We start from the raw sequence: 27,956 nt of genomic DNA on the forward strand, positions 1-27,956 counted from the left end.
AAAAACTACACCTGGAGCAAAGAAAGAAATCGAAGAGGAACCGACTTGGATGGAGTGAAGCCCACCTGCACTGTGCACAGCCCTTCACTAAGAGGACTTCTAAAGCAAACCCATCTGGGGGGCCAGGGAGCAGCCCTCTCACCTTCTGGAAGAACAAACAGACCAAAAGCCCTAATGATCGTGCAAATACAAATCAATCGCTCTATTTGAAAAGGCACACATGCGTCGACACTTGTCTCCCCTCCCTTCCCAGATTCTCATCAACTTGGGGGGAGGGAGGCAGCCCCGTGGCAACGGGGGTTCACAGGACGTAAGTGTTCTTCACCAGCTGCTCCTTGTCATCTCCAGAGCTCCAGACGGTGCGGAGGGTGCGCTCCTGGTTCCTCCGCGCCACCCTGATCAGGCAGACCACGGAGGCTCCCAGCAAGAGGATCAGGACCATCACGAACAGCCCCACCAGGACCACCACTGTGGATGAGAGAAAGGCCTCAGAACTGGGAGGGGAGGGACCAGGGGGCCACAACCAGTGTTCGCATGAGCTCAGGAGGAGGACGAACAGCCCTTGGGCCACATGTCCCCCCGCCCCAACCCAGGAAGCCTAATAGGTAGTCAAGTCCTCAAGACAGTCCCTACAGTCTTGAGAAACAGAAAATGGAGGTGCTATGCTAGGTGCACACAGACAGAGTGGCTATTTGTGTTTCTTCTTTTTGAACAACAACAAATCCTCACTTTCGCTCTATCTCCCTACCACCTCTCTGGGGCAACCTGTACAGGAAAAGCACTCATCTCTGGCGTGGGTGTGTAAACACCCACCTCCCCCAACCAGCCCAGAGAAAGATGTGGCCCTGCAGGTTGCTGGGGTGGTGGCCTGTGGAATGAGGGATGGGCACGGGTCTATTTGGAGCAGGGCCGGGAGGGGACCCTCACACTCCTAATTGCCCAGGTAAATCTGACAGTGGTTGGCCCACTGCAGTCCCACTGGTCAGTTAAGACGCTTTTTCTTCAGGCGAGGCTCCCCTTAAGGAATGTGGTCCGGTGGCACATAGCCGCAGAACCAGACAAGGTCAATTCCCTCCCCATCTCCCACCCTCCAAACCCTGATGCTTGGCCAACCAGGTTCCAGCTTCATTCCTCTTTTTCTAAAGGAGGGCAGACACACAGGCCAGGCCTGGGCTCTTGAACAGGAAACAGGTGGAAAGAGGCCAAACCTATGTGGCAGGTCTTTTGTGCAAACGCTACCATCCATGATTAAGGCTCAGAATCACAAACAAAAGCGAGAGAAGGCCCAGGCTCCTTGCCAGACCAGACTGTGTGGGGACAACAGTGCTGGTGGGGGCCATGGCCCACCCACAGCAAGGGCTTTCCGCCCTCCTTGGTGTCACCCAGGACCAACGATGAACACCCCAGGGCAGCAAAGATCCCCCCAAACCTGGAGTCAGTTTGAGGCCTGTGTGCAGCAGATCCCACATGCCTAAGCAGGAGGAGGTGTCCCCCAGTCGCCCTCAGGGCTGCTGGGAAGAAACGGCCACATTTCTAACCCCTGTTTATGTACGCCGCACCACAGGACACACATCTACCACATGTTCCAAGCTGCCCAGCCATTCTCATGCAGAAACATGACTTTTTAACAAAAGATGTGGACAGTAAAGGACGACGTGTCCAAGACAACATGAAGCCACAAAGATAGAGCCGAGTTCAGTCAAGGCAGGCAGGTGGAGGCGGGCAAGAGGCTGTTTACCTTTACTGCTGAGGGGCAGGGCAGGATACAACTGCTTACCTGGAAGAAAACACACAACCCTGAGGTCAGCTCCCAGCCCTCCTTTGCTCAGAGTGGCAGCCACCGGAGGCTTCCCCTTGGTCCTGGGCCTTCGAAGGGGGCTCTAGCTAAGCGACTTCTTCCAGCTCTTCAGAGGATTTTGAGGCCTTGCCACCCCAGTAGGCACATAGAACATATCTGCCCAACAGCTGGGGCCAAAACCACCCCCTCCCGACTAGGGAGCCAGAAGAAGGTGAGGCTAAGAGTCTAGAGGACAAGGAAAGGGACTGGGGTCCTCTTGGGAGGGTTCCCCTGCCCGTGGCTGTGTCTTGGATTGAGGCACTGGGCAGACTCACCGAAGCATTGCTGCATGCACTCCTCCTTGGAGCGATAGTTGTTTTTATTGCCCCGGCATCCTCCGTAGATGAAGTTATCACAAGAGTTCTCCTCGGCATTAAAGTACCAGCGTGGGAAGGCTGCGCGGCAAGGCCCAGTGACGGCCTTGGCAATGCAGTGTTCTGGGAGCGAGACAGCCCGAGGGGTACAAATTAGCAGGGCCCAGGAGAGGTGACTGGAGCTGGAATGCTCCTAAGCAGTCATGCGGCTGCTGGCCCGTGGGGAAAACCTCTCTCTGCTAACAGAAACTGGTTAACTGCGGACATGGCCAGTCTGGCCAACATTTTCAGATACCTTTCTCGTTCCATAGTAGCATAACCAGACCACAGTTATGGAGGTCACCCTACGTCAGTCATGTTGGAAGCACTCAACCTGTGTGAGCTCTGAAAGGTCTGAACCAGGCCCCTCATTTCAATCTCAGGGCCTGGAGGCAGAGCTAGTTTCTCACCCACAGCACAGCTGCTGGCAGGCAGGGCAAACTTCTCCAAGGGCATGCTGTGGGCCCATCCTGCTTCTTGCTGCCCCAGGGCATCCTTGTGAGTCCTAATACCTGGGAAAGGCTGGGAAGCCCTGCTCTACAATATCCTTAATAGAAACCCTCAAGTGTGTCTCAATTCCCAACTAAGTAAGAAAACATGTTTTTTAAAAAGTTGTACCTTCATAGCTGAAAATATCACTGGAGAGGTCATCAGAATCCTGCCTTCCGGGAACTGAAACACAAACATCCATGTCTCCATGTCAGGGAGGCCGGAATGGACACAGGACACGTGACCTAGCTGGGGCTGAGTTGAAAGGGGCCCACTGAGGGAGCGTACACACTCTGGCACCTAGAAGGAAGGAAGTGCAGTCCCCTCTCTGTGGGCAGCTCTGCTCCATCACCTCTCAGTCCTAATGTGCTCTACAGCACCTCCAGCACCATGGCTGGATGGGGAGGCCTGCTCAGCAGGTCAGGGGTTACTACGGAAACCAATCCCAGCCACAACTTCTGGGTTGATGAGAAAGACCAGAGTTATAGGAGGTCACTTATTCTCTTGGGGAAATTTTCTTCTGAAACAGGACAGATACCAGAGTTATGAATCCAGTGCCCCACGGCTCTAGATGACCTCGCAGAGGCCAGTTTGGGAATAAACAATGAACCCAGGCAAAGCGGTGGCCGGGAAAGTCACAGGAATCCTCGCCTAGTGAAACGGGAAAGTGCCTCTAACCTTAACTCTCAGCATTCTGCCAACCGGTTGACTGCTAAACTAATAAATGCCTACTTGTATGTGGGCGCTGAGGCCAGAGTCAAAGGACCAGAATCAAGACTGCAACCAGTGTGTGGCCACTGGCTGACTGGGGCCATCCTCAAAGGGGGTGGGGCAGACTCCCTCCCTCCTCAGCAGGACTCGCCCAGCAGAACCTACTGCCTGGGGACTGGCCTTGCTAGCACATCTGGACCACTCACCCCAGGCTCCCGAAGCAGAGTCCTTTAAGCATAAAGAAGGAATGGGGCAGCTGTTCTCAGCACTACAAAGCAAGCTAACACAAAGAGATCAAGGACTGCAGTGGGAAGGGAGGTCGGGGGAAAGGAGGCAGAGGACAGAGGATTCAGCACAGGGAGGGAGACAGACTGGCAAGGATTACAGAGAGCAAAGGAGGAGGACACGGCAAGGAGCAGGGATCGGGCAGTGAAGACAGCAGAGCAGGTAGAGAGTGGGGACTTGGGGCCTGAGCTGCATGTAGCGGTAGCCACACCCCGGTCCCCCAGGAGGGAGCGGAGGTCCACCAGGAAGCACTGTGGAATCCCTCAGCCCTTCCTGTCCATAGGACAGTGCAAACTCCCCAGCGTGAGGAGGCGGCAAGAAGCCAGAAGCTGGCAGCCCCAGTTTGCCAATTCTGCGTCAACAGAAGCAGGAGGAGGAAGCCCTGGTGCAACTCCCAAATGACAAATGTCCTTTCACATTACCCATCTGGATGGCCCTCATTCCACCTCGGGTCTTTTTAAAAACCTACCACTTGGGACAGAGGAATCTGCTTTATCCCTGGTCCGTGCATCGATGGTGTTCTCTGCAAGGGGACAAACAACAGCACAGTGAGAAAGGGCACCTTTAAGATCGCTGGTGAAACAAAACAGGCTGCATCCCTGAGCAGGCCTGGTCCTGTGGGCCTCTCACAGAGACTCCCATTTCTCCTTTATGTGGGCCCTTCAGTGTGCATGCTGGACCACAAACCTGCCAGAACTTGGAAAATAAGGAACCAAGACTGTCCTTGTGGGTTAAACGTTAAGATCAACCAGCTGGAAATCAGAGCAAAGATGTGTGAAGTGACATTAAAAAAACACAGAATGGCTTCCAGGGCCAAATAACCTGTTGAATTGTATTAACTCACGAAGTGAATTAAAAACTGAAGGGCGTGCTCAGCACTGGGAATGCACTTCCTGCCACCAACCCATGCACTTAAAGCTGTTAACATGGTAAATTGTATGCTATGTATATTTTATCTCTCTCACACACACATAAGGCTAAGAGGGTGGGTGGAGAGGCTAGCCATTTAAGGAAGTGCAAAAAAGGGAGGGCTGGCGGGGTGCAGGAGGGAGAAGCCCTCCTGTGTGCAGAGCCGTGGGGCTGGTCTAACCTGATGCCACTTTACACTCTCATACAAACCAGCTCTCCTGGTTCCACCCCGTCCCTCATCAAGCAATCTTCTGGGAATCTGGCTGAGCTTTGTCTACGCAGACTAAAGCGTAGACTAAAGGGGAGAGTCTGGTCCCTTCGGTGGCTTTGGTTTTCATTATAATTAATTAATTAGTTGTTAATGAACTGTCATTCTCATTATCATTTGGCTCCCCACAGAGCTTGCCTGCCTGGGAGGGAATCTGCTGGCAACGACGCCGGTGAGTGACCTGTTGCCGAGTTGTTGCCCTGGCAGTTCCAGTTCTCCTTGCAGACTCACAAGAGAACGCCTCAGGAACTGTGTTGTGCAGCCATGCTCAGGTGCCAGCAAATGGGTTTTCTGGGACCTCCAGGCTGGGGCCAGACTCTGACCTTTAGGAAGACAGCTGTCTGCCTTCTGCCAGCAAAACACTACACCCCATGGCCCTCAGCAGAGACAATCCATTTTATGCCCGCTGTTCACTGCTTGTGTTCTTAAAACTTAACTTTCCCCCTGAGAAACCAAGGAGTAACCAGAATGGCATGTACATTTGCTACTGTCAACTCTTTTTTTTTTTTAATGTGGACCATTTTCAAAGTCTTTATTGAATGTGTTACAATATTGCTTCCGTTTTATGCGCTTTCGTTTTTTGGACCAGGAGGCATGTGGGATTTCAGCTCCCCAACCAAGGATTGAACTCGTGCCCCCTGCACTGTAAGGCGAAGTCTTAACCACTGGACCACCAGGGAAGTCCCATATTTTGAACTCTTGATAGGGAAAGGACAGGAAAGGTTAGCAAAAAACATTTCCCCTTAATTCCTTCCCCGACACTGGATCACAGCTTATGACAGAAAATTACATACAGTAAATGGTATTTTCCTCACTCACCATTTGGTGAGGTTGCCAGTCACCCCCTAAAAGATGAGGGGCTCACTCACAATCCAAAAATAGCACCAGCCCCCTTGGCTCTCTGAACACGTGCTGAGTGCTGAGCACTCGCTGGGCACACAAAGATCAGTAAAACACTCCTCCAGGCACTGGGTCTCGGCCGGGCTCGTGCGCCTGGGCGTTGCTATAAACCTCAGCCACAGCCAAGGCCACGGCTGCTGTCCTCTCTTTATGCACATAACTTTAATTCACTTACGTGATTTCTGAATGCAGAGCTCAGAGCCAACAGACAGCACATCCAGTGCGGGAGGAGTTACAAACACCTGGCACAGGCTCCCAAAGGGGTGGGGCTGTGAGTGCCGAGGGTGCCACAAGCACTTTCTGACCCAGAACCACAATCCAGGTGCTACCAGAGATGCCAAGCTGTCAGGAAAGGATATAAGAAGTCCCAAGACAATGTTAAAGCAGCAGCCAGTGAAATCTTTAGCAGACAGTTTGGCTGGCCAAATCCTCAGGTCTCTGGGAGGGATCAGGCCCCAGAGGGCCAACACCTCCCTGCCATTAAGTCTCAAGGAGTCCCCTGAGGCTCCGTTCAGAGCTGGCACATGCTGTGGTGGGGCTTAGGTTTTTATTTAAACTGGGAGGCTCACAGGGTCAACATGACTGCACAGAAGTCCTCACTGAAGGCTGGGACAAGGACGGATTCCAGAAGTGTGTTCTAGTTTTATCTTGATTCATTACTCGGCTGGCTGGCTGAGCTCCTCAAGTCATTTGTCCCAAAGGTAAAAATAACCCAAAGGCCCAGCGAACAAAGGGGGCTGCCTTTCTGAGCAGACCTCGCGTGGCATGGAATGTGCGCTCATGAGTGGAAGGAAGGAAGCTGGGGGAAGAAGCAGTCGTGTCCCCCTCCCCTGGCTTTAGTCTGCAGCCTACTCTTCCCTTTCTGAGAAGAAGGGGAAGGGTACCGCCGTGAAACCACTGTGTGTGGGTGACCTTCACACTGGGCCTGTTTCTTCTGCTTTTAAAAACATCTCCCAGTTTCAGCCATGAAGAACTAGCAAAGAGCAAAAGACATCTACGACCCAGTTAATAAGGTGTCTCTAGATAACACGAAGTTAAAAGACACCTGCTCCTTGGAAGGGAAGCTATGACAAACATAGACAGCGTATTACAAAGCAAAGATAGGGACTTCCCTGGTGGTTAGTGCCTAGGACTCAGCGCTCCCAGTGCAGGGGGTCTGGGTTTGTTCCCTGGTCAGGGAACTAGATCCCACATGCCGCAACTAACACCTGATGCAGCCAAATGAATAAATTTTTTTAAAAAAAGCAGAGACATCACTTTGTTGACAAAGGTCCATATAGTCAAAACCATGGTTTTTCCAGTAGTCACATATGGATGTGAGAGTTGGTCCATAAAGAAGGCTGAATGCCAAAGAACTGATGCTTTCGAACTGTGGTGCTGAAGAAGACTCGTGAGAGTCCCTTCAACAGCAAGGAGAACAAACCAGTCAATCCTAAAGGAAATCCACCCTCAATATTCACTAGAAAGACTGATGTTGAAGCTCCAATACTTTGGCCACCTGATGCAAAGAGCTGACTCATTGGAAAAGATCCAGAAGAAGAAGAGGCAGCAGAGGATGAGATAGTTAAGATGGCATCACCAACTCAGTGGACGTGAATTTAAGCCAACTCCAGGAGACAGTGGAGGACAGAAGAGCCTGCTGTGGTGCAGTCTGTGGGGTCTCAAAGAGTCAGACACAGCTTCATGCCCGAAAAACAACAACAGAAAATAAAGCCTCCCCAACAGCACTGTCTCACCTGCGACGCCGGCACACTGTGCCAGACACTCCTCCTTGCTCATGTAGTTATTGCCATTCCCGTCGCAGCCTCCATACACAAACTGCTGGCAGGACCCATCGGTGACATTGTACCACCACCGGGGGAAGGCAGCCCGGCATCGTCCTACTCTCCTGGGAAGGTGGCAAAGGTCTAAAACACAACCAGAGAGCAAGCTTAGCAGGGCAGTTCGGGCAAGAGAGAACACGCACAGCCCTGGAGGAAGAGGCCCACAGCTTTCCAGAGCCTTAAGTTCCAGCAGCTCCTCTGTGGGCCGTTTCTAAAGTGTTGCCATCAGACCAGTTTAGGGATTCCTTCTTTGTGTAGGAAAGAAAGGCATCATCTAACAATAAAGATAGCAACTACCCAACTGCACTGAAATGTCAGTTGTGTGCTGATCCTGTCCCTGCCCCGTTATCAAACACACGCCCCACCAGTACAGAAGACGGACTTCCAGAGGCAAAACACCAGACTGCAGGATCCTTCTGGATATGTGTCTGTCTCACCAGGCCAAGGGGAACTTAGCATTCAAAGGCTAGACCTGGCAATGTGCGGTCAGGAAGGACGTGCACAGCATGGTGCTCTTAGCAACCCAGAAGGACCTTTCCTAACTTTTCCTGTCTACTCTCTGACAACACTGGCCACGTCATAGTCGAGTTACCACCAAAGCCTCAGAAAGAAGCTCCTGAATGTTAGTTCCCCTCCACTGCCAACCCTTCAAAGGCAACTCAGGTCGCTCCTTTCTTCCAGCATTTATAATGGCTCCTATCTTGATGGTCCGGGGTTACAAGGTGCCTTGAAATCTGGCCCCGCTTTGGTACAAGGGAAACAGAACAAAGTTATATAATTCCAGCCAGATACATTTGTCTACAGAAAGCCTAGAGATCTGCTCTCTCTCTTTTTAAATATTTATTTCTGGCTGAGCTGGGTCTTTGTTGCCACACACAGGTTTTTCTCTAGTTGTGGCAAGCAGGGGTTACTCTCTAGTTGCAACGCTTAGGCGTCTCATGTCGGGGCTCACAGGCCCTAGAGCATGGGCTCAGTAGTATGGTGCATGGGCTTAGCTGCCCCACAACATATGGGATCCTCCTAGAGCGGGGATTGAACCCATGTCCCCAGTGTTGAAAGGTAGATTCTTAACCACTGGACCATCCCTCTGCTCTCTCTCTTGAAAAGGGAGAGATAAATAAGTGCTGGAGACAACACCTTTACTAGAATGGCCCTTTCTTCTGAAGGAATTAGGATTGAAAACAATCTGAAAAGGGAGTCACCTGACCATGTGGTTCAATGTCTGCTCTGCACCACCATATCACCCCTTTCTGGGATCACGAGCTTGTATCACCTCTCCCTCCACCCTGGTCTCCTGCATCTCTGAAGTGAAGCCGTGTCCAACTCTTTGCAACCCCATGCACTGTAGCCTACCAGGCTGCTCCATCCATGGGATTTTCCAGGCAAGAGTACTGGAGTGGGTTGCCGTTTCCTTCTCCAGAGGATCTTCCCAACCCAGGAATCAAACCCAGGTCTTCCACATTATAGGCCGACGCTTTACCACCTGAGCCATCAGGGAAGTCCAAAGCCACCAGGGAAGTCCTACATCTCTGCCTTCTGGCATAAGGGAATTGCAACCTGCCTCAGGCCCAGCACAGGGTGCTTCATCAACATCTCAAATAAAACCATCCCAGGGCCCAAAACTTGGGTTATATGTTGCCAATGACTCCTCCCTAGTTGTTTTCAGCCTTGCTAGGTTTATCTCACTGAGGGGAAGCCTTTAAAAGCACAGACAGCAGGATTTGTACTTCTGCTGCATCTCCCAAAATACGTCACAACAATGGGCAGGAAACCAAACATTCCACAAAACATCTATCTATGGACAAAAAAGGCTGGTACTATGCAAAACAAACAACATCCCCAAGGAACTCCAATAAATCAAAGGTAACTAGCAGAGCAGAAAAAGCATACTCTGAAGTAAAATAATCTTTTGTTAATGTGCAAGCAACCATCACTGAAATCATCAGCTAAAAAGTACCTTATCTGGACACTTCATATGAATGGAATCACACGATATGTCCAGAAAAGGCAAATCAAGAGAGACAGGAAGTAAGATTAGTGTTTGCCTGGTGCTGGGGGGTGAGGGCTGGGGTGGTGGAGAGTGACTGCAAATGGGGATGATGTAAATGTTCTAAAATTGGATTATGGGGATGGTTGATGGTTGTACAACTCTGTAAATGTACCATTGGGTTGTATGCCTATAACAACTGACTTTATGGTATGTAAATAATAAATCAATTTTGTATGTTGTTGTTCTTTTAAATAGGCCCAGACACCTTTTGTCCATATAACTGCGTCAACTGGAACCAGCTGGGTGTGCACCCGGAACAGGTACTTTTGACAATGTGCCAAAAGTCACAAAACAAACACAATCAACAAGGCGCAGGGAAGACACAGCAGAAGAGTTCTCTGGCGAATGTTTCTGCCCAACCCAGCAGGCTGTCAGAGGCCAGAAGCATCACTGCTACCAACAGGACAAGCAGGAGAGGACGCAGACGGGGTCCCCTGCGACCCCAAACTGAAGAGCTTAGGGCAGAGGCACCCAACTGCCGCCAAGGTTTGGCAACTGCTATCCGATGCCCTGCCAAGCTGAGCGCCTTGGAGATCACTGACTGCTTGGTGTCCTTGCTTCCTGAGCAGCTGTTAGGGAAATGAAAATGGAAGTAGTCTTGTTCAGGCTTCAAAAGCAAGATAGCAGGCCTCTGATTGACTTCTGACACTGCCTGGACTACCCGCCTGCTTGCAAAAACACCAACTGTTACCAGCAAGTCAAGAGGCACTTTAGATGAGAGAGGGAGTGGGTCTCGGCCAGTCCCCTGGGGTCCAGAAAATCCTGTGACTTTTTGTTTCACTTTGTGAAACAAAAAGCATTTAAAACTTAAAACCAGAACTACAAGTTTTGCAGGCAAACTAACCAGGATATCAGTTTGCGGCCTGGGATTACAAGTGGGAGCCCCCCCAAAACTGCAATTTGCAGCCTCATCAACAAAGTGGATGCACTATCTCCAGGCTGCTGTTAACAAGTGACTTCCCAGTGCTGTTCAAGTCTGAATGCTGGTGGGCCTAATTTGGTGATGTGCATACACAGTTACTTTTCTCTGTTTCTGTTTCTCTTTTCTTTTAATGACTGTATAGTAAAATTAAGTTAAATCCTCTATTAAATACTGAAATTGTTTATTGTGTGTGACAAATAAAGGTTTCTTTTGTTAACAAACCTTTCAAATCTAAAACAAACGCAAAACTTCCAACAGCTTCGGGTATGGTCTTTTAAACACCTGAAAAAGGAATCGTATACTTTAAATGGGTTCACTGTGCAGAATGTGAATTATGTCTCTGTTGAAACAAACACCTGAGAGGGGCCGAACGGAGCTCAAAGCAGGGTTGCCGGGAACTGTTAGATGCCACAGCAGAGAACACAGCAGGGAGACCACAGTATAAAGAGTGGGAATTGGGTGGTTTTTCATAAGCAAGGATCCAGATACTTCCGCCAGATGTTCTGTGCAGGTACAGAAGCCTGAGGGTGCATAAAGAGGAGGAGGGAGAAAGCTTATGGGATGGACAGCAGTTACCCTGGTGAAATAAACACTGCCTGGAATCTGGCCTCTTCTTTGCAGGCTCAGACAGGCACTCCTAGTGCCCCAGGGCTGAAGAGGTGCAGGGATGCTGATCTTGCTAACAAAATCACTCTGAGGAAACTGAGGAAGTAACTGTCCAGTGGGGTGGATATGTGCCAACAAACCACCTTGCAAAGCCAGCTGACACGGGGCAGGTCACTTGGTGTCTGAGTAAGGCAGTTTTCTGGAGGATTCCTATGCAGATCCACTCTACTGGGATCTACCAGGCAGACTAGAGGCTCTCAGGAGACGGCTCAGGATGCGTTTTGGTCAAGAGAGCGTGGTCAAGGTCTCTGTCTGAACACTTACTTTTTTGACTGCCACCACGAACCAATGCCGCTTCTTGACTGGAATGTTCTTTCTGTAGATGTGATGGTTCCTTCGTTATGAACTTTGTGGGACTGAGAGGCCATTCTGTCTCAGCTGCTCACATCTGCTTTCAATGATCACACACTGATCTCACGGTTTAAGTTTTGGAAGCAGCCTTATTTTCAGGTTCCTTGGGTGGGGTAGAAGGGGATGGGGGTGGCTTCATTTTTGCCCCAAGGAATTTAGAAATGTCTGTTTAAGAGAAGCTCAGTGGGTAGAAAATTTGCCTGCAGTGCAAGAGACCTAGTTTCGATCCCTGGGTCTGGAAGATCTCCTGGAGAAGGAAATGGCTACCCACTCCAGTATTCTTGCCTGGAAAACCCCATAGATAGACAAGCCTGGTGGGCTGCAGTCCATGAGGTCACAAAGACTCAGGCACGACTGAACGACTAACACATACCTGCTACACTAAAAACACAGTATATATGGAAAGACATGATGTTGACAATTGTTGAAGGTGAGTGATTGTCTATGGGAGCTCATAAACCTGCTTCCACTACTTTGTGTACACTTGGAAATTCCTGTAATAAAAACAGAAAGAAGCTAATCTCTTTTTAAAATAAATTTGACCAGAGTAAAGGAGCTCTAAATAGCAGATTAGTTGGCCAAAGCTAGGTTCAACCAAGATGAAATTTAACCACACAACTACTGTGTCAAGAGAGAGTACCTTCTGTGAGGAGGGAGGCTCCTTGTCAAATGGCGAAGAGTCCATTTTGTTGCATGCCTTTCCTAACTAAATTGCTTTTCAGCTTCTACAATACACATTTTTACTCTCTAGGCTTAAGGAAATGATCTTATGGAAGCTCCAGTGGTGCAATTGATTAGTGGTATTTATATGGCAGTGCGAGAGGAAATGATCTTATGAAAAAGGAGGTTGTTTTTGTTTGGTTGGTTGGTTTTGTTTCAAAGGAGAGAATGTTCCTTTTGGAAACGCAGGCCACATGTTCTTCACCTCACTCCAAATCACATTGATGCATTCTCTCTTCTGTTGTACAAAGAGCCAGAAATACTTTAATATGTTTAAAGATGACTTCCATGACTTATCACTTTCCTTAGAAAAAGCTTCCAAAAAGTCAGAATACTATCTTTGGTAGACTCAGCTTAAAATCAAAATGCAGAGCATGGATTATTTCTTGACACCCCATTTCACTGCCTTCACTAAGCCAGAAGCTGGGCACATTGTGTGCACTGTTTCTAAGAGTCACGATAAAAACTGTGACTCATGCAGTAACACCCACCTCCCTTTACAAATGAGAACACTCTGGGCAGGTTAACCTAAGCAAGCAGCAGAGCTGGATCTGAAATCAAACTGGTCTGATCAGACAGTTCAGGCACAAACTTAAGGACCCCGTCGATGGAGAGAAAGAAAAAGCCACTGTAGTGACAGGCAGTGGGAAAAACATGAAACTGAAGTTGCCTAAAAGCCAAAACATTCCTCAAGGCTTCATCACAACTGGAGGGTTCACCAAGGCCAGGCCTTCTGCTAGGTCTTTTTACGGTCACAATGACAGGGTCACCGATAGCACCATACCAAAGAACTGCCCCAGGCCGAGGGGACTTGGCTGGACAATTTTCAGGAAGCTATTCCTTAATAACTGTTATTGTTAAGAGATGACATCTTGGTCTCAGAATAGTTTTGGGAAACAATCATGAATAACGTGTTTCAAGTCCTATTTCTATGCTCAAACATGTTAGTGCAAAATTAAATACGTTCTGTAAGTTTTCAAAACGGAGGAAAAAATAGAGGGTAAAAAAGAAGAAAAAAAAACAGGGGGAAAAGCTGAGGGGCACCAAATTTGGATACACTTGCTATAGAATATGTAAAAATGGGAAACAGTAACACTGGCTTGGAAAAGCATCAAAAATGGTTAAAGTCACACATTATCTGAAATATGAATCTAAATTACAAAACCCTGGCAGGCATTTTGAACATTAGCTGTTACAAAATTGCCAAACAGAGAGGTCTTTGTCATAGAAAACAGGTTTTTCTGGTTCTGAAGTCACTTGAGCTTTAACCAAAATAACGAGCCAATGGCTCAGACGTGCTCTACTTCACTCTCCGTGCTAGAATGACCTGCTACTACCTTCTAACAAGGACATCACAGACATTTTAAGCTCCCAGGCACTACTAACCCAACCTAATTTTACAGGCCTCAGAAGATGGTATCCGATCATTCTTCAGAAATGCACAATTACAGCGGTCCCTACTGAAGAGTTAATATATTTCAAATAGTTGGTGATAGACAGGGAGGCCTGGCGTGCTGTAATTCATGGGGTCACAAAGAGTCGGACACAACTGAGCGACTGAACTGAACTGAACTACTGAAGAGTTAACATATTTCAAATATTTTGAAAACTACAGAAAATGTCACAACACTGGTAAACGGACTTCTCAGCTTTATGAAATTCTAACTTTTTAAGGACCAAAACAACAGAGCTGAAACCCTTTGTGTACCCCCTTCACTTCAATCCCACTTGTTCTCTCTCCCCTAAATCAACAACCACCTTGAACTTAGCATTTTCTTTTATTCATGTTTTTTACACCCATTCAGAGTCAGTTTACTTACAAAACAAGCAAAAATTACTCTTCTGGGACTCTAGTCCTTGACACACTTTTTACCCCTGTGGGTGCTATACACTGAAAACACCAACTTACTGCCTCGCTGTTTCCTAATAAGAAAACCCTGGATCAAAAAAAAAAAAAAAAAGCTCGGACCCACTCATGAAATGGTCCTTCTCTTCCCCCAATCTGTTTTCTCTACAGCAAACATCAATAAACTTTTTTAAGATGGGCCAAATAGTAAATACAGCCAGAATAGTGTGAAATCAGGCAAAACAGTGGAAAAATTATGACTGTTCCATGATCTTTAAGATTAAAAAAAATACTGTGGGTTATAAATGCATAGGATAAAAAATAACAAAATGAATATTTATTTAGTTCACTGTAAGTTAAAACATTAGAAACTTGAAAATTGAAGTGTTAAATTTCTTTGTAAATAAGTAACTCACCAAGGGGCTTCCCTTGTGGCTCAGCTGGTAAAAAATCCACCTGCAATGCTGGAGCCCTGGGTTCAATCCCTGGGTTGGGAAGATCCCCTGGAAAAGGGAAAGGCTACCCACTCCAGTATTCTGGCCTGGAAAATTCCATGGACTGTATAGTCCATGGGGTCGCAAAGAGTCGGACACAACTGAGAAAGCAAAGCAGCAAGCAAACTCACCAAGAGCAGTGTGAACAGCACTTGCGAAGGTCTTCAGTCATATACGTATTGATGTGAAGCCAGTTTCTTTTCAGTTCACCTTAGAGTAAGTGTCATACCTCTCTCTAGGTTTGGGTCAGCTTCTAACCTTTTATCCTTCGCTCTATCAATGCCATGAAACCGCTCTGAGAGTTGCCTGGCATTCTGTCCAAGGTTCGGCCAGCGTTACTTTCACACACAGGAACACCCTCCTTTTTTGTCACAACTATTCTCTTCATGTCTGTGAGCTCCTCTGGCTGCACACCGGTCTCGAATGGCAGCGGTGCCCACTCCCACAGCTGGCTCATCCTCTGATCACTCCATTTATGCTCAACTGGAATTTCACTTCCAGTGTTATCACTTTTCTTCTTTGCTACACTTTGGTCTATTTTGGCCTAATTTCCTCTATCGATCAATCATTTTTGTAAACTGTCGCATTTTCTGTGGAGCAAGGAGATAACACAACTACATGCCTTGCTGTGTATGAACTGAATAACACATGTGCAGTGACCAGGTACCATGCATGTGTGTCCATGCAAACCAAGGATTGCCTTTATTTCAAGCTTCACGGGTCACACAGTCTACTAGTCAACTCGGAACCACGGAAGCAGCCTAAGGTAATATGTCAATAAATGACCATGACTGGTGAACCAATAAAAATTGATTTAAAAGAAAATTGATTTCACACAATTTTTATGCCTTAAAATATTCTTATGATCTTTTTTAACTATTAAAGGACTTCCCTGTTGATCCGGTAGTTAAGAATCTGCTTGCCAATGCAGGCTACATGGGCTGGATCCTGTGGTGCGGCAACTAGTGAAGCCCAAGCGCACTAGAACCTGTGCTCCTCAACTAGAGAAAGCCCAAGTGCCACAATGAAGACCCGGCACAGCCTCCCCCACCCCCCAAAAAAGAGCAGAAGCCATACTTAGTGTGCAGGCTGTATGTATGCAGTGACCATGAGCTGGAGCTTGCCAATCAGCTCTTTAGAGAGTGTTTATAAAAACACCCTGCTCACATTTTCCACACTTACCCCTCCCCCTGTCATGTCACAGAACTCAGCATGTTCTATGTGTGTGGTCAGAAGCTATCACATAGATAGACTCCGAGGGCTCACATTTCTTATGACAACACACCCTTCCATCACTAAAAGCAGCTCTACTTGTTTCATGAAAGCCACTTAGAATTCAAAGGATAATGGCCAACAGGAAATGATTTGCTACAATAATACTCAGACATTTGAAAATATTACTTTTACACCAAAAAAAATAGAGGACAGAATACACTTCACTCCTCAGTACCGAAAAGCAAATTAGGAAGAATCCATTAATTTGAGTTTCAAAGAACAGGGACAACTATAACCATACCCACGAAGGGCTTGCTACCCACAAACCTACATTAACTGAAAATTCACCACTGAATTTTCATCAACACCCTGTTCAGGCTGGTGAAGTAACTTGTGAGACATCCACACATACTACGTGTATGCTGGTATAGAACTAGGGAGACAAAAGCAAAAGAATGGTTTACATGCAATATTATGATTATTTTTTAACTTTTAATTTAGATATGTGTGTGAATATACCTTTAGGAAAAAGAAACTAAAAGGAGGCAGAAGCTTTTCCAGTTTTGCTTTTTTTATCTGTATCTTTTAGGATAATTTGAGCAGTTTTGTGAATGCACAACTTATTTTCTTTCACATTTTATCTGGATAGTGGATTACAGTCACCCCTTCTGTTTGCTTAAATTGTTACATTTTTCATGGTAACAAAATAAAACTGAACATACTAAATAAATTCCCCAGTATCTTGAGAATAGTAAGCAACTTGCCAACAAAGGTCCGTCTAGTCAGGGCTACAGTTTTTCCAGTGGTCATGTATGGATGTGAGAGTTGGGACTGTGAAGAAAGACGATCGCTGAAGAATTGATGCTTTTGAACTGTGGTGCTGGAGAAGACACTTGAGAGTCCCTTGGACTGCAAGGAGATCCAACCAGTCCATTCTAAAGGAGATCAATCCTGGGTGTTCATTGGAAGGACTGATGCTAAAGCTGAAACTCCAGTACTTTGGCCACCTCATGCGACGAGTTGACTCACTGGAAAAGACTCTGATGCTGGGAGGGATTGGGAGCGGGAGGAGACGGGGACGACAGAGAATGAGATGGCTGGATGGCATCACCGACTCGATGGACATGAGTTTGAGTGAACTCCAGGAGTTGGTGACGGACAGGGAGGCCTGGTGTGCTGTGATTCATGGGGTCGCAAAGAGTCGGACACGACTGAGCAACTGAACTAAACTGAACTGACCATTCCCTGGTAGCTCAGCTGGTAAAGAATCCATCTGCAACGCAGAAGACCTCGGTTCAATTCCTGGGGTGGGAAAATCCCCTGGAGAAGGGAGAGGCTACCCACTCTAGTATTCTTGGGCTCCCCTGGTGGCTCCAATGGTAAAGAATACACCTGCAATGCAGGAGACCTGGGTTCTATCCCTAGGTTGGGAAGATCCCCAGGAGGAGGGCATGGTAACCCACCCTAGTAGACTTGACTGGAGAATCCCCATGGACAGAGGAGCCTGGCAGGATACACAGTCCATGAGGTCATAAAGAGTCAGACACGACAGAATGACTAGGCACACCACTGTTTGGTTATGGGGCTTCCAGGTGGCACTAGTGGTAAAGAACCCACCTGCCAATGCAGGAGATGTAAGAAGATCCTCTACAGGAAGAAATGGCAACCCACTCCAGTATTCTTGCCTGGAGAATCCCATGGACAGAAGAGCTTGGAGGGCTACAGTCCATAGGGTTGCTGAGTTGGACATGACTGAAGCAAATTAACACAAATTAGCACACAGTGTTTGGTTAATAGCTCATCTATGTAAACAGGGTGATCATACAATTTATCCTCTGATCAAGACACTTTTCAGACTGAAAAGGGATGTTCTTAACAGCCACCCTGGGAAGTACAGTGGCATAAGTTGGAACCCACTAAGGTAAACTGAGCTGAGTAGCCAGCCTACATAGAAGGCACCACTGGAAGGTAGCCCCAGATCTCCAGGGGTTTACGATTAAGTTAGAGCCACAAGACTGGCTTGGACAGAAGAAGGAAAAAAAGAAAACCACACATGGTATACTACTACAATCACACCCTAAATTCAAAGGGCTTGTAAGCCACACAGGGCACAAAGGAAATGAGGAAAAGCTCTGGTATAGGGAAGTGACACAATAAGGAAAGTCATTTGGCCAAAGTGTAGGGGACAGATTAGAGGACAGGGCCCGCAGGAAGCTGTTCTGGTGAGGGACCAGTGTGTGCAGGAGCCCCTGGCTGCCTCTTACTTGCCCACTGTTTGAGGGTGGGGGTGGGGGTGGGGGCAGCTTTCCTAACCTCCCTGTACATACATTTCCTCATTCATAATAAGGAAATATAATACAAACAAAAATGTGTAAACCTCTCAATAAAGCTGGAAAATGCATAAACCCAGCATTCTTCAATTCAGCAAGCCCTGTATTCTCTGATTTCAGTTCAGTTCAGTTGCTCAGTCGTGTCCGACTCTCCACGACCCCATTTAGGTAGGGCTAATTAAAAAAAATTTTTTTCAGAGGCTTGGAGTTTCTAAACCAGACTCTTGGGAGGCTTGATAAGGCAAAGCTCTGATTACAGACCTATCATATCTGTGACATAATCAGAAATATGTATTTGGTTTCTCCCCACCCCATGTTCCTAATAGAGAGCTCCTAAAACCCTTGGAATTTCTTGAGTGTCATATCATGTTCTACTCTTAATATTCGGTTTTCTGACACAAGAACTAAAACCCCAGCAATCTCTGGAGTGGCACAATCGTCTTACTGTATGCCAGTGAGATGACTAGTGACTGGGGGTGCCCTAGAAAGTTTCAGAAACTTTAGGATAGAGGCTGGGGGAATTCCCTGGCAGTCCAGTGGTGAGGGCTCCACACTTTCACTGCAGTTGGTCTGGGTTCAATCTCTGATTGGGGAACTAAGATCCCACAAGCTGTGTGGCACAGCACCCCACCCCTCAAAAAGGATGGGGGCTGGGTGCCAGAAAAACCAAGCCTAGATTAAAGGGTTGGAACTTTCAGCCCCACCCCCTATTCTCCAGGGAGTCTGAGTTAATAATCAATCATGCCTACATGATGAAGCTTCAATAAAATATCCCAATTGAAGGGGTGGTGAACACACCCACATGCCAGAAGGGTGGCTCACCCCAAACTCCATTAAGGACAGAAGCTCGTACACTGGGGACCCTTCCAGACCTCTGTCTTCACCTGGCTATTCATTTGTATCCTTTATAATAAACTGGTAAATGTGTTTCTCTGAGTTCTGTGGACTGTTCTAGCAAACTGGATCTGAGAGGGTCATGGGAACCCTTGAACATTTCAAGTTGGTGAAACTGACAGATGACAACCTTGGACTTTGATTGGCATCTGAAGGGAGAGGAGCAGTCTCGTGAGACTGAGTCCTTAACCTGCAGGATCTGTGCTCACTTCCAGCAGTTTCAGAATTGAGTTAAATCGCCAGACACCCATTCTGAGTCTGCTGAGAACTGCCTGATGTGGAAAAACCCACACATCTTGTATCAGAAATGTTTTCTGTAGTAGACAGGAGAGTGTTCTCTTTAAAATCCCTTCAAGATTAAGGCGAAAGCTGAGAATGTTAGCAAGAGAACCAACTTGAGGACATTATAAATACAACTCAGCCCCAGTTGAAGGCCTCTCTGTGTGATTAATATCCACTCTGCTGCTGCTGCTGCTAAGTCACTTCAGTCGTGTCCGACTCTGTGCGACCCCATAGACGGCAGCCCACCAGGCTCCCCCGTCCCTGGGATTCTCCAGGCAAGAACACTGGAGTGGGTTGCCATTTCCTTCTCCAATGCATGAAAGTGAAAAGTGAAAGTGAAGTCGTGTCCGACTCTTTGAGACCCCATGGACTGCAGCCTACCAGCCTCCTCTGCCCATGGGATTTTCCAGGCAAGAGTACTGGAGTGGGTTGCCATTGCCTTCTCTAATATCTAGTTAATATAAAAATGTTTTTTGACAAGTTTGTTAGCAGTAAGCCCCATCCTGTGAGATCTAGACTTTTGCTTACTGCTATGGAATGCACCATGTATTAGAGGCTATCTTGCAATGGCTCGTATGGGAAAGGGCATTTGATCAACATAACCTGAATTCACTAGTGAGTAATAAAGCAGAGATTCAGTTGGCTTTCCCTCCATATGTCCCACTGAGATAAATTCTGTGGGCTTGCAGATGCATCTCTTAAAAATGACTCAAATGGAAGGGACTTTTTTGACACTGGGACCAATCATTAAGAGTGTTGTAAAAATTAAAGGCATTTTTTACTCCATTATAAATGCTTAAGACATTTGGCACAAAGCTTTGAATAAGTATTTTTATGAAGACCAGACTGGTGGTGACTGACAGGATAAAGGGGATATGGAAAATCAAAGTACAAACTCCATTCAGTGAGTTGATCAAAGCAATCCAACCATCACTCTCTCCCTTTGCTTTTCTGCCGTGCAACCACCTGCCATGCCTGCCTGAGGTATAAAATTCCTTATTTTCACCTGCAGTAAAGTCCTGCAACACTACAATATCAGGAGATTAAGAGGTTGGAGAGAAGAAAATAAGAAAAACTATGCATTCGTTACCTATTTTGACTTCAAGTTATCTTTTCACCAAGGAATGAGAGACTCACATTCTGTGCGAGTGAAGAGGTACTAAATAATAGGGAGGCAGATATTCACCCCTGCTTTAATTCTGCTGGGCCAAATCCCAAAGTTGACATTTATTTTACAATCAGTTTTATTTCAAGGTCCACCTGTTTTGGTTAGCTGGATAGGCTCTACATACTTGAGGACTTCTGCGTCTAGTACAGAAAGCTATTACTACCCATGCCTTCCTCTAGGTTCGGGTGCCTGGAAGTTGTCATTATTAGGATAAGTAATTCAGAAACTTTAAAATAACCCCTATGTATTTATGAGGAGAGAACATTTATAATGACAAACCCAACTTACATTGTAAGATTCATAAAATCTTGTTTAAGATAGAAAATCTTGGCATTTTATATATAAAATATTTAGATATAAAGGTTTACATTCCATAAACTATCATCACAATGCCAGCCACCACTCCTACCCTCTGTCACCTCATATTCATCACTCAGGGACTATAAATTCTACCCTTACCTAAATCTGTAACTAGAATTTCAGTGTTCAATCTGACTAATTTGCAACAGTAGTTTCAAAGGCTTTCATGGGCTTTGAACTGTTAATTCACATTCAGGGGTTCTTAACTTTTTTAAAACCTGGGACCATTTTTCAGAAACTGATTATAGCTAATGGGCTGTCCACCTAGAACAACACTTCCCAACCTTTTTTTCCATTATCACCCCCCACTCCCAGAGACTTTTTAGACATTTTCCCTAATCACCCCCACTAACACCACAGACATATATGTAGTCCTCTGAAAGGTCAAAAACTATTATACTATCTATTATTCCACCCCACTTCCCGAACATGTCCTAGATTCTAAATGACTGACCCTGGAATAAACACAAAGAATCACAGGCTTCTGAAGCCAGGGACCCAGGACCCCACTGGTGAGATCCATCTCAAAACACTTGCCTCATTTCTAAAATGGCTTCCTAGTAATGAAAAATGTGCTTCAGATAAACTTCCAAGTAACTTTAACTTCAAAGTTCCTGGGCCTCAGCATCCCGTCATTAGAGTTTTCAAAACTATCTTGTCAGAAACAAGTGAAACAACATTTGTGACCAGCATCAAAAAAGGAGGTCCATAATCCATACACTAATGCTTCTGTGGTCATTTGTGAACTCCTTATTAGTCAGTGACCAAGGAGCCATGAAAGCTTCCTGGGGTTAATTAAGTCATTTCAGCGTGACCCCTTCAGGGTTCTCTACTGCCTCACATGAATCACAGGCTACCTCATCCCTTATTCGGCCTGTCAGCCTCAGGACATGGTAAACAGAGGTTTGGCTGCCTGGCCAAGTACCTGAAGACTAGCCTGAGTGTTGCAAATGACTCAGGAGACAGGTATAATGATGAACAGGTCACAGGCTGGCTTTCTCTATTACAGTCTGACTTCTCAAATGCTGACCAGGGCAAGGGTCCACTTTCCCTCAGTGGGCCTGAAGGCCAACCCTTCAATGTTCTTTAAGTATTGTCAACATTTCAGCCTCAAAGGCCATGGTTTTAGCACTAAACATACCAAACCTTACCTTTTCTTCTCTTTTTAATAGTATAGTTGTTTACAATGTTTCATGTTTACAGCCAAGTGACTCAGTTTTTCAGATTCTTGTCCATTTTAGGTTATTACACGATCCTGAATATCTTTAGTACTAACAGTTCCCTGGGCTATACAGCAGGTCCTTGCATAGTAATATGTATGTTAATCCCCAGTTCCTAATTTATCTTTCCTCCCTGGGGTACTTTTCTTTCTTTATAGTACTCATTCAGTTCAGTTCAGTTCAGTCGCTCAGTCGTGTCCGACTCTCCGCGACCCCATGAATCACAGCACGCCAGGCCTCCCTGTCCATCACCAACTCCCGGAGTTCACTCAAACTCATGTCCACACTCATTACCAAGTATCTATTCATTGTTTATTTATTGTATTGTCTTCCTCTCATTACAATGTAACTGTCATGGACTGGGGGTGGGGGGTGGGGGGGTTGTCATCTGTTTCATTCAGTGCTTTGTTTCCAGGGCCTAAAACTGTGCCTGGTGGGTGTTTGTGTTGAATAAATCAGTTGTTAAACATTTCAAACTGTCCTGGAACCAACCTGTCTTACCTGAAAATAGAACGAGCGCTTCTATGAAGGATGAAAATAGTGTAGATGCCACTTTGGAGACATCTCAGCTGATCACCACCACCACCTGCAATTTCACTCTTATGTCTCATCCTCTTTTTGACTACCCAGTTTACAACTATCCATGGGGATGAGGAGAAGAGAAATGAGTGGTGATTAATATGCTTATTGGAGATTTACTGGAAAGTTCACTCTATCAGTCAAAGTTCTGGAGAAACTAATTAATTCAAGAAGTTGATGCAAATGGAAGATCATGGACTTTCCTGGTGGTCCAGTGGTTAAGAATCCACCTGCCAATGCAGAGGACATGGGTTCGATCCCTGGTCCAGGAAGATCCCATATGCCATGGAGCAACAAAGTCCCCATGCTCTAGAGCCCGTGCTCTGCAACAAGAGAAACCACGGCAATGAGAAGCCCCTAACTGCCACAACTAGAGAAAGCCGGGGCCCAACAGCAAAGACCCAGCACAACCAAAGATAAATAAATAAACAAAATAAAATACACAGAAGATCACTTCAAAGTGTGCTGGAGGCTTTCACATGAATGCTAAGACACTTGTCTTCAGTGGAAATTCCCAAGAACAATCAACAAAGGGCTATGAGCCAAGGAACCATTAACACAAGTTCTCATGTATAAGTTACTGGCAGTAGGAACTATATTTAACTGACCACTCCCAAAAGGAATTTCTGAGGTTCTATTCTGAAAAGGAATATACTATTTGCCCTTGTATTGATCAAAATTATATATCTGTGGGCATTCCAAATACCAGGACTTATCACCCAAGAAGAGATAAAAATCATGCCCGTTTGTGGCCACCTATTAAGGGGTGTTCCCTGAGAATAATAACACACATACACACGCTGCACTGTGCAATTTATAAACTATTATGTTTTATCTACCTTTGTTTACTAAATGGGGCATATTCTTAATGTGGGAGTCACAACTCAAACCTCAGAAGATACAGAGGGCAGGCCAAGTGAATAAACACAGACAGAGAGCAGTCTATGTCCTTTCCAGAAGTACTTGGCACTACCCCAGGGTGCTATGTGGGAACACTGCGCCAGATCTTCACATTTTTTAGGCACAGCCCCAAATCAAAATATTTCATAAAAAAATTCTCAATTCTAGAAACTGTAAAAGTTACAGAAAGCCTGTCTGAGGCCTCCTGGGAACAGCCAGCTTGGTGGGGTTTTTTTTTTAAAGTTTTATTTTTGATTTTAAACAATTTCTGGCTGTACCACATGGAATGTGGGACCTTAGTTTCCCGACCGGGAACTGAACCCCAGACCCTGCATGAGAAGTGCGGGGTCTTAACCACCAGACCACCAGGGAAGTCTCAACAGCCAGTTTACAATATGTGTGCTTCCGCAGCAGGCTGGCCCTCTCCCGGGATGCTGCGTGTGCATCCGCTGTCCCCCACCTCCACCTGCAGGGGCGTGCCTCCAAATGCCCACCACGTTCCACACCCCTTCCTATCCGCCCTCTGCCACCCAGTGCCTCACCAACACTGTCCGTCTCGACACCATGTGACTCTCCTACCACCAGCCCCAGGCTCCCGAGTTCCCCTTCATCCCCATGCATCCTGTTTTGTTGCCATCTCCCTTCCCCCAACTCCTGGAGTCTCTGACACTTACGGCCTATCTTCAGCAAAACCTCTCATTCCCTCAATCTCTTCTCTGAACAGTCTTACCCTAACTGAACCCAGCTCGCCCCTGAAGAGATAGCTTCTCTTGTGCCCTTGCAAGTGGGCACCGTTTCTACACCATTCTCCCTCCACCCTCAATACCCCAGTTATGAATCTCGTCATCAGAGTAAATCATACCCCACCCCGTGCATCATTTGCTGACCCAGCTCATCCCCCCTTGTTTCTCCGTTGATTTTAGCTCCCTGTCACTCCCACTGTGGCTCTTATCACCATTCTTGGTGATTTCTGTATCCAGACAGGTGCTCCTCCAACCATCCTGGCCTCTTGGTTCCTAGACTTCCTCTCCTCCGGTGAGCTTGTCCTCCCTACAGCTATTCCCCTAGACCCTTCAGAACCTCAGCTTCATGGGTCTCCCTCACTGCCAAGTGTAGTTTATCTTCCTAGTTCATTCTTTTCAAAACCTCAGGTCCAATAACTCTCTGGTCCTACCACCTTTCCACTACCCCTCAGCCCCCTCACATCTTCACATAGATTGTTCCTTGACCAACCATTACGATCATCCCCTTACACACTCCCCCTCCCTCCATTATATTCATCTGGAGGTACCTGTGCAGTTGTGTGTGGCTGGAGAAACACCTCACTCTTAGTGGATGACTTTGCTTCCTGAGAAAAATCAAAGCAATCAGAAGGTGGGCAGAGGGATAAAAACTACTTCTTGTCTCCAAATAAGCTGTTGAAAGCTCTCATACAAACAGAACTTCAGATAAGCAAGGGCATTAGTTTACCCAGCCAGATAGGAATACTTCTGAAAGGTCAGGAGGTCCAGCCAGCTACAGCAGCTGGGAAAACCATTGGGAACAAGCAGAAAAGGTCTCTGTAGCCAGATCCAGTTTTGTCAATTACTAATGTGTGGCCTTAGGCAAGATCTGTATCTTCACCGCCACACCAAGTTGTTTCAAGGATTAAATAATGCATAAGTGCTCAAAGTAAGCAATAGATGTTAGCCCCAAACTCGGTTTTGATAAAAATCCCAGGCCAGGTAACTGGAAGGTATGGGTTTCCCTGACGACTCAGATGGTAAAGAATCTAGCCTACAATGCAAGAGCCCCAGGTTTTATCCCTGGGTTGGGAAGATCTCCTGGAGAAGGGAATGGCTACCCACTCCAGTATCCTTAACTGGAGAATTCCATGTAATGAGGAGTTTATCTAAAAAAAGTCCAGAAGGGCTGACAAATTCTAGTTCAGATCACAAGAATGATCAACACCTGCATTCCTAATTCCCTGGAGCTGAATCTCTCCCTACAGGCCCTCAACTCACTTTTTTCTCTCTGCCTTGGGCACAGGAAAATAACAGCCTTCAGAAGTCACCACAAGTGATGACTTGGTGTACAAACACCAATGCTTTCTCTCTCTATCCAAAATGCTGACCTGTAAAGTCACCTGGTTCTTGTCTGCTTTCCCCACTTGGCCTCCTCTTCCAATCTCCCAACACACCCCTGCTCCAGTAGTGCTGGCAGTCTTTTCCTCAAATACCACCAAGCTCATTCCAGCCTCAAGGCCTCTGTACTCCACTACTTCCAGCTGGACAATCATCCCTGAGGCCTCTGTGTTGCTGCCACTTGTTCCTTCTTCACATTAGAGCTCAGCTGTCACTGTCCTCAGGGCGACCTCCGCTGAGAACATAAGCTGAAGTGGCCCCCATCATCCCTGTTTGTCTGCTTCTTCCTGTTCAATAACGTCTTAGTAATTTAATACTGCGGTAAGTGCTCTTTATTTAAATGTTTACTCCCTGTCTCTGTATATCCCACTAGAGTATCAGCTCTCTAAGTGCAAGGACATGGCTTGTCTGAGTCACAAATGGTATCACAGCTCCCAGCACTGCCCCCTGACACGTAGCAGGGGCTCAAGAAGTTTTGCTGAATCAACGAATTCTTCTTTCAGGAGGATTATTTTCAAAATCTGCTTGTACTTGTCTGAGGAAGTAAGGTTAAACCAACACTTGTTCAAAAAGATCTTTCAGGCCGAACTTCCGTAGAGTTTAGAGGTTTAAATTGGGTCTTACCCTCCACCAACGTCTAAGGACGAATTCAAGCCCAGCTTCCCAATGCCAATATTTTTAAGCCAAGAGGCGCTCCATCCCCGCCCCTTGCACCCCGTGCAAGTTTTCCCTCCCAACATATTTGCTTTGCTTTTCCTTTGAATATCACTGAGAAGCACCTTTGTTCTGGGAGGCGCTCTAATGCAACTGAACCCAGAAAGATTTCTCAGGAGGCTGCGGTCCAATATCTAAAAACATAGGGTGCAGGCTTCTTCCCAGAGGCTAAAAGGCCAACAACAGGTCCCGTAACCCAAGCCCTGTCCTCTGGGGCTGGCCCCCAACCCCGGGCTTTCTGGGGCTTTTCATTCGCTGGCAGGAAGAGGCAGGCCTTCGGTTCGGTCCCTCACCTCCTTCCTGCCACAGGAAAGGCCACTGCCACTCCTTCTTGGTGAACAGCCCTAGCCAGTCTCCTCCCTCCTCTACGGGAAACTTTTCCCAGCCCGGGCTCTGCCACCCGCCCTCGCTCCCGGGGGCTCCCGAATCTCTTTCTCAAGGTTCAATCCAGCAGGGCTGGCTCCACTACACCCCACTAAGCTTCACCCAGTCGCCCCCAAACTTCCTCACTCACCAATTCCCCCTGCTCAGACCTCGCCCCGGCCCTCCTCGTTCCCCAACCTAAAACCTCCACCCTGCCCCTAACGCTCCGCCTTCGGCCTCTCGACCCTCCACAACCCCCAGGACACCCGCCCGGGCCCTCACCGTGCACGCCACGTTCTTCCTCGGCCGCCTCAGCCCCGGAGAGGAGCAGCGATGCCAGCAGGGCGAGGAGCACCCCGCACCGCCTCGGCTCAGAGAGCTGCGCCATGACTGACTCCGCCCGGCAGCCCAGGGGAGAGGCCTCGAGCCTCTGGTCGTTAGGGTCTCGCGAGCAGGTGCGGGAAGACCCTCGCCGCGCACGCGCACTGGAGCGCCTTGCGTTCAGGTGCGGGCGCTCGTAGGGGTCTGCGGCGCGCGCCTCTGCCCTCGCCACACAGGAAATCTCCAGGAAGCCCTTTTCTCGGTCCTTCGGTGTGCGGATACTCTGCAAGATGATTTTCTCTGCTCCTCACTCGCCCCTGACTCCCTCTACCCTTCAGAACCCCACCACACCCCCAAACCCTCGGTGGGCGCCAGAGGTAATGGCGGCCGCCTCGAAGCAGCTATCGAAGGTGGAAGGCCAGGTAGGGGGCGGGGCGCACCTGGTGAGGCGGGACGCGTAGAGCGCAGGCGCAGGGAGCCTGCACCTGAGCGGCCGTGCTTCTCCCTAGGCGCACCTGGACCCGCCCCTGGCGCTGAGGTAAGGGCGGGGCTTATGTAGGCTCCGCCCCGCGTGAGGCCTAGCCCGGGGCGGTACGCGCAGGATGAGCACTAGGGCCCTTGCTGCCCGTGTGCGTCGGCTTGTTGATCGTGTCCGAGCACCTTCTCTCTTGCACTGGGCCTCTGGGAAATGAGGGTGCAGGCGTGCTCTTACTGGACACCTGTGGGTTTTTTGCCCAGCTTGCTGCAGCCTTCCAATGAAGGCAAGGGATTTCTTCTTTCTAAATTCCAATGTTCACTGAGTGCCTCCCCAGCGTTGACCAGTCCCCGCATCACCAGACAGGAACAGTGCAGCGGAGTGATGA

General features: G+C 47.5%; 1 protein-coding gene across 2 annotated transcripts; it reads right to left on the reverse strand.

Annotated features, from left to right (window-relative positions):
- Window positions 1-175: 175 nt before the first annotated feature.
- SPINT2 (serine peptidase inhibitor, Kunitz type 2) lies at window positions 176-27,540 on the reverse strand. Of its 2 annotated transcripts, XM_055412260.2 has the most exons (7): window positions 27,055-27,538; window positions 7,489-7,659; window positions 4,145-4,198; window positions 2,809-2,862; window positions 2,113-2,274; window positions 1,739-1,777; window positions 176-468 (listed from the first exon to the last, which is right to left on the reverse strand). In XM_055412260.2, the coding sequence occupies exons 1-7, from the start codon at window positions 27,158-27,160 to the stop codon at window positions 302-304; spliced, it is 753 nt and encodes a 250-aa protein (XP_055268235.2). In that variant the 5' UTR covers window positions 27,161-27,538; the 3' UTR covers window positions 176-301. The 2 variants fall into 2 exon arrangements, with proteins under 2 accessions (XP_055268235.2, XP_088686903.1); XM_088830777.1 differs by lacking the exon at window positions 7,489-7,659 and having other exon boundaries at window positions 27,055-27,540.
- Window positions 27,541-27,956: the final 416 nt, after the last annotated feature.

The sequence above is a fragment of the Moschus berezovskii genome, chromosome 22 (genome assembly GCF_049115385.1).
Source record: "Moschus berezovskii isolate FMDL1 chromosome 22, NW_MosBer_1.0, whole genome shotgun sequence".
NCBI lineage: Eukaryota > Metazoa > Chordata > Mammalia > Artiodactyla > Moschidae > Moschus > Moschus berezovskii.